Raw genomic sequence first — 7,500 nt, forward strand, 5'->3', positions numbered from 1 at the left:
TCTCATTCCCTATTATGATACATCCATTATATCCTTGGGGGTCCCGAGAGCTCCGTTGGTAGAACACTCGATTCACACATTAAGGGACCAGGTTCGATTCCGGGTACAGTCGAGAATTTTACTGACACCTCCCCCCCCCTACCCCCGGTCCATCATAAGTTATTGAGTAACTAGGTCTCTGAAATCTGACGGAAAGTACTTTGCGATAGAATAGCGTCCTATCTAAAGAATACCAAACAATTGCTATTGTCCGTTCCACGCTATAGAAACCGGGATAAACTCCCGCTCCACGGGGCTCATGGCTCTGAAGGACAACTTTTTAAAATACTATCCTTTGTTTACAAACAAAAAAGGAACACGCAGGAGTTCAATCATTGTTTTTCTCCAGCAAGCATCCGGTTTTTCTAAAAATAGATTTTGATGCGCAATGATAGACTGCCCGCAATGATCATTCTTAATGTCAAATTATTCCTTTCAATTACCAACAAAATTGCGGGGAAAAAAGAATACATTTTGATAAGAAATGATATAGGGAATGAGATTAGCGGAAGAGTAGCTGTGACGAGCGATTTTCTTTCACTGCGTGTTTCTTTATCATTCGTCAGCGTCTCGGTTCAAAACCACTTCAAACCTAGTGGACTAGACATATATTTGATCAACACCTCCATTTAAAATACTCAAACATGGACAGCCTTTCTCCAATAAAGCCCAAAATCTTTCTAACGGAAATTTTGGTCGTTAGGTGGGGAAACATTTCCATTGTATAACGGAACACTCACTTTCAGCTTAAGGCTTATTTACCTGTTAAAATTGTCTGCCCATTGTATTCATACCTCCTGCTAATTACCTTTCCCAAACAAGTCTCCAACGTCCCTAGGCCCTGAAGTCTTGTCTCGTTCAAAAGTAGCTTAATTGCAATTACTGTCCTTGTCTCTCCGGCAATTCTCCGTTATTCTTTCTTACCAAAGCATCTGGATATCATTGGCTATCTAAAACAGGAAGATTCTTCTGATTGGATATTTTCGCTTCACAAAATCAAATTCATATCTGAATCTAATCACACACACGCTAAGAAGCCCAAGAGAAAAGAGCTATCTCTCCAATTTCAAACTTGTAAAAGTTTGTCTATCTCGGCTGGAGGTAAAATGAATTATTGGTTAACATTCAAAGTGGAACGAGATATTACTGTGAATTCAATTTAATCTAGCATTACTATTATAGTTGTGTATATATTTTAATTGTGCTATGCCATGGATGTTCGTAAGTTGGAATACCTGTACAAAACCATATCTATATGTATCTTATTTTATAGTTAACAGTTGTTTATGATCTATGTTATTATTTCATTTATATTCAATATGCATATTGCTTGAATGTCTGTACTCCACCGCCAATCGCCGGCCACACATCATAACCTCAATTATAATTAATAAAAATAAATCAAGAAATACCAGGGACACAACCCTGTTAAATTCTCATCATGTAAGATAGCTCGACTGTCAGTTGATGTTTAAAACATATACTAACTACCATTATCATGGAGTTACTGCATCTCCTTGCCTTTGTCGGCAAATAAAGGCTATTATGATGTGTCGCTCAGGACGATTCGGTGGCGAAAGACAAACTCGATTGGCTCTAAGACCTTGTTGTTTTAACTCTTAAATGAAGGTCCTGGCCATTTTCCTGGTCCTTTTCCGTGTCGTTGGAGCACCCAGTTGTGCCGAATCCCTGCATCCCAGTCCTTGAACAGCGGTAAACCCCTGATGTCAGCCTAACTACAACACACTGTTGTGATGTCCAGAAAACTCTGCAAAGCAGGCGCCAACCCTGGAACTAGCTGATACATTTGCCTCAGTCAAGCAAGCCGACGGGATAAAGATAAGCCAAACGGGCTTATACCATTTTCAAATGTATTTTCCACGGACACAAATGATTAAAAACTACTAACTTAATCAATCAATCATAAATGAATCGATTAATAAAACAATAGATAAATAAATAATAAATTAGATCCACTCAATTAGACCTATTCTTCCTGATATTAAATAAATACTTATTCTTTCTATCTTTTCCTCTAACAATCTAATTAAACTTTATGTATAGAATTGTTATTATTGCATTGGGCGTTACTATTGTCTTGATCACTTGTTATTAATACAATTAAGTTATAAGGGACCCTAAGGCAATTCTTAATCACCCCTAGATGAAACCTGAGCCGTTTGTGATATAGGTTGAGTGGTGCAGCTGGTAACGAGAGCCATAGCGCGCATACTAGTTCGAATCCAGACCATTGAGCTATCGGTTGGACTCGATCCCACAAAAATAACACTCAACCCGCCACAGTAGCGTCCCTTGATTGGACGCCACCTTACAGGGTGAACGTCAAAATGGTTTTGCGCATGCGTCTCTCTCGTCCTCGCTTTCATGCTGCTTTCACCGGAAGCGAGGACAAGAGACGCATGTGCACAACCAACATGACGTTCTCTCTTTAATAACTTCTCCGCCGGTGACGTCCAATCAAGGGACGCTACTCTTCGGCTAATCTCATTCCCTATAGATTAGATCCTTGAAGGGGTTTGATAAGACGATTCTTGAACTCGAATTCGTTCCCGATGGGCGGTTCAAAAGTGAAAGCAGTGGCTTCGGGAACTTGTTTAAAATTTCAACGTACCTGAGATCTCCCACGTAATGTGTGGCCCAAGCGAGTCTGACCCTGGTCCGGGCCACCATATGAATTAGACTGGTCGATCCGTATATCTGATTGGCAATCTCGAAACCAGCGTTGCCCTTTCCTGAAATAATAAACACACGACATATAGATAGTATGCGCTTGGCTAAGAAGCTCATAACATTGCCATCCGAAAGTATAACGGACAAACACACAAAACTGTGTGTATCCATGAACGTAAATAGTCGGGTTAATACAGTTCAGTGAGCATTACTCATAAACGCGGATGGCAAAGAACAAAAACAAAGACATGAGTGACGTCATCTTCGAACTATCTATATACACCAGTATGCAAACTTATGTTAAGGGCAGCGAAAATAGTAGTATTTTTACCCGTGACGATCTGGGGTGAGGCATGGGTAAATCAAATCGTAACGAAATCCCCACGTGTATGACTAAATAACTGGAAGACAAGCATGGGGACCATCGGCCCCTCGAAAATCTGGCTGCTCCTGAAAATGGGTGTATGAAACAGTATCAGTCATGACGTCAAAGCAACAACGAAAATTACAAGAAAGAAAAAAAGAACATCAAAAAAAAAAAAAATCAGTCTACCTCGACTGTGCTCGAACCTCAGACCTTCTGATTAATAATCATTAATAATCAGAAGGTCTGAGGTTCGATCCCCAATCGAGATAGATTGATTGTTTTGGGGGGGGGGGCGTTATATTTTCTTGTATTTCTCTTATCTTGATTTATCTGGAACCGTTCATACACACTTGTTCAACGTTTAAGATTGTTGTCATCATCATCATTGCCTTTTTCACCCTGGGTCAGGGTATAGGCCACAGACAAACAGTTTCCATCCTTCCCTATCCCGAGCTAACTTTTTTTAAATCTCATTCCATGTCTTGCCACTTCTCTGTAAATCAGCTTCTTTAATTCTTCTCCATGTTCCTCGTGGCCTTCCCCTTGATCTTCTGCCCTGAGGGTTCCAGTCCAATACTTTCTTTGTTATAGTGGAGTCATTCTTTCTAAGGGTGTGTCCAATCCATCTCCATCGTGTTCTTCCTATTTCCTCTCCCACTGGTTTCTGCTGTGTTCTTTTCCATACTTTTTCATTTTTTAATCCATGCATTTTATTCTGAGTAGCTTACTTAATGTTGTAATGGTCACAATATTACGTTGATTTGACAGTATTTCCAATGCAGCAATGAGCCCATAACACTTCGGGTTGTTAGACCTACGAATAAGTACACGTTGATAATTAGTCAATTAATTAATCGTTTGGTTACACATAAAATGACACTGTGATGTTCCTGACCTCCCATAGTGGACAGGGAGGCACTTACTGGGTCTACTATCATCCTATATCTGTTTTCCAATATGCTTTCTTTGTCTTGGAATGAGATTACTTGATTTTGTCCTGGCCCTGGCTGGGAGGGAAAAAGTCAAATGTATCGTTATTGGGAGATGATATTTTTGTCTTGTAAACCATCTCTCATTGATGCACTGTATCGTGTTTTGTTTACGTATTATATATGATTTGTAAACATTTAAGTGTATCCCTTTTATTCCTTTTGTCTGGGTGAGACTTTTAGGTGATCTCAAACTAAGAGCACTGATATTTTGCTCTTGGAATTTACATCCGTTTCCTATTTGAACCAATTCCCCTTTGTCTTATCTTTTCTTGAGTACTTTAATTCTCATTCTATAACTTTTTACTACCCCATTATCTTACTTTTTATAGATAGTTCGAAGATGACATCACTCATGTCTTTGTTACTGTTTTTTGTCATCCGCGTTTATGAGTAATGCTCACTGAATTGCATTAACCTGACTATAAACGTTCATGGATACACACAGTTTTGTGTGTTGGTCCGTTAAACTTCCGGATGGCAATGTTATGAGCTTCTTAGCCAAGCGCATACTATCTATAGGCGCTGATATATGACCTTGATGTGTTGCAAGAACCGTAAAACCCTTTTAAAAAAACAACAAACAACAAACAAGAAAATGACTGCCGTACCTAAAATGAGCACACTTTGCAAGAACCGTAAAACCCCTAAAAAAAAAAAACAACAAACAAGAAACTGACTGACGTACCTAAAATGAGCACACTTTTCCCCTCGTAGTCTTCCGGATCAATTGACACGTCCTCGTAGCCTTTGGCCAGTTCTATGCCGTGCACTTTTGGAATATTGGGGGTCCACATACCAGTGGCTACGATCAGAGTTCTGAGGAAACATCATGAAACACGAGACTCAACGACTCAAAAGACAAATTTATTTTTGCTTTAAAACGTTTGTAATTTTTAACATTTTAAACCCTTTATAGATAGAATGCGCTTGGCTAAGAAGCTCTTAACATTGCCATCCGGAAGTATAACGGACCGACACATAAAACTGTGTGTAACCATGAACTTTTATAGTCTGCTTAATACAGTTTAGTGAGAATCACTCACAAACGCGGATGGCAAAATGCAATAACAAAGGCTTGAGTAACGTCATCTTCTTTCTATCTATACATCCCATAGGGGAAATGTGTCTCTAGGAACCACTCCAAGGGAAGACTGGAATAACTCAGGCGTCGGCCGCAGTGCAGCGCTACAAATTGAGCTAGGGTGGAGGTGACTTGCTCAAGGCCACACGGCGCAGCGGCGGGTGATCGAACTCGGTACCTTTCGGGTTCGAAGCAAAGACCGTACCTCTAAGACACGCTGCCCCCCCCCCCCCCCCACCACTATACTCCACTATAACAAAATGAAATTAACCCAAACTTTCATATTTATTGTGGCTGTAACTTCAATTTCCATCCCTTGGTTCATCACCGCTTTGAGATGGTGGCTCACATATATGCATACATCTCGTTCGGCTAAGTGGTCAAGTTGTATGACACTCGCTTTCGCATCGGAAGGTCCTGGGTTTGAGCCTGGCTCGGCGCATAGTTGCGTCCTTGGAAAAGGCTCTTTACTCACATTTTTCACATCGTACACCGTAAAATAGCCGTTAACAGCGTTGTCTTTGTCCGAAAAATTGCAATATCGCCTGACAGGCGTCATGTCTCGCGCGTTGTACATATGGCTAGGGCCCCCCTTGCTATATAAAAGGTCAATAAAAGCTCAATCTATAGGGAATGGGATTTCAAAACAGATTTAAGAGTAGTGCCATTATTAGTACCAATCATTAGCGGGAAGTTCTGTAAGTTTAGGAAAGGTTGTCTCATCGTATTGTATTATTAATCAACATCTTTTATTTTTAATTTGTAGTCTACATCATATTTTGTTAACATTTCATAATGGAGAAAACTAGAGAAAAGATCTACGTTGATTATGATATGCATTTTTGTACAGAAATATGAATGATAAATTTTGTATTTGGAGCGCTTGGCTTGTAGTTAGTTTGTTTACAAATAACTTCTCCGCCGGTGAGGTCCAATCAAAGGACGCTACTCTTCCGCTATTCTTATTTCCCTATTGTCATAGTGAAAGAATCACCACATTAAATTGAAAGGCAAACGCGTGAGCGGAGTTCTACTAAAGCATGCTAAATTTAAAATATCAACGCAAAGAGATTTGTGTAAATTCCATTAACTCTCTCCTTACCACCGACATCAAAATCGTCACATTTGTTACGACACAATATTCATTTTTTTATTATCCAGATTTATTTTATACATCACAATGATCTTTGTTTAACTAATAAGAACATAAGGTTGTCTTGTAGAGAGCTTGTTTGAGTTTTAAAAATCATTCTGCTGGGTAAGCCTGCCATTTTGGGGAAATACTGAAAATGATCGACAGTTGGCGTTATAGCCTACTTTTTCTGTCAACGAATTCCACATGTTATCAAAAACGATTTGTACCTAAATGACCAATAGAATGGAGAGAAAGATAAAGGGAGTAAATGTGACTCATATAGATAGTTCGAAGTTGACTCAGGTCTTTGTTATTGATTTTTGCCATCCGCGTTTGTGAGTAATTCTCACTAAACTATATTAACCTGACTATAAACGTTCATGGTTTCACACAGTTTTGTGTGTTGATCCGTTATACTTCCGGATATAAGGGAACAACACACACACACACACACACAAAAACGACGTTTCGGCCTTTGGCCTTTTTCAAGTAAACACGAAATACTTTTAACCCTCTCCTTACGAACTATAGGAAAATCGTCACATTCGTTACGATACAACCAACATTTTTCTTATTCAAATTTCTTTTGTACATCATAAAATTTAAAGAAAATGAACAGTGTGTTATAGTCTAGATAGATGATTTGCTAAAGAAAATATGTATCGCAAGAACTGACCACTATTGTGTTTGAGCGATAAAAAATCTATTTTTGGTGTTAGTTGGGTGTGAAGTTTTGGGAAAAATCATGAAAATGGCTGGTAAGGAGAGGGTTAAATGGTCAAAGGACGAAACGTCATTTACTCCCTTTATCGTTCTCTCGATCCAAATATTATAATAACCCATTGGATTCAAGTCTTGTCAGTGGATTTGTCATTGTTCTTTTGATAAGATGTAGAAAAATTAATTCGAAGATAATTAAATGATTGGAAATTTGAAATCTTTTATTGTCAAGAAAATACAAAAAATCATAATAAGTTAATAATAAATTGTGGGTCGCGATAGCTCAGTTGGTAAAGAACTTGCTTCACACGCAAAGGACCAAGATCGAGGTTTTTTTCTGACCCCCTGTCCACCAGCAGTGAATGGGTAGATTTGGCGGAAAGTACTTTGCAATAGACTTATCTTAACTGATTCTTTAATGTTGTCCTTCAGAGCCATTCGGACGGACGGAGCAGAGATTTATTCTTTTTCTATA

The 7,500-nt window shown here is 39.0% G+C and overlaps 1 protein-coding gene across 2 annotated transcripts in view; it reads right to left on the bottom strand.

Moving 5' to 3' along the window:
• Window positions 1-7,500, bottom strand: part of LOC144972401 (FAD-dependent oxidoreductase domain-containing protein 2-like) — a 245,734-nt gene that overhangs the window by 22,109 nt on the left and 216,125 nt on the right. For both annotated transcript variants that reach the window (XM_078913550.1, XM_078913549.1), the window contains exons 8-9: window positions 4,775-4,905; window positions 2,672-2,792 (exon numbers count right to left, since the gene is read on the bottom strand). In XM_078913550.1, coding sequence (XP_078769676.1) covers window positions 2,672-2,792; window positions 4,775-4,905 — 252 coding nt within the window. The remainder of the gene's footprint in view (window positions 1-2,671; window positions 2,793-4,774; window positions 4,906-7,500) is intronic.

Source organism: Berghia stephanieae, chromosome 5, assembly GCF_034508935.2.
Source record: "Berghia stephanieae isolate SIO BIC M18660-M18661 chromosome 5, UCSD_Bste_1.3, whole genome shotgun sequence".
Classification (NCBI taxonomy): domain Eukaryota; kingdom Metazoa; phylum Mollusca; class Gastropoda; order Nudibranchia; family Aeolidiidae; genus Berghia; species Berghia stephanieae.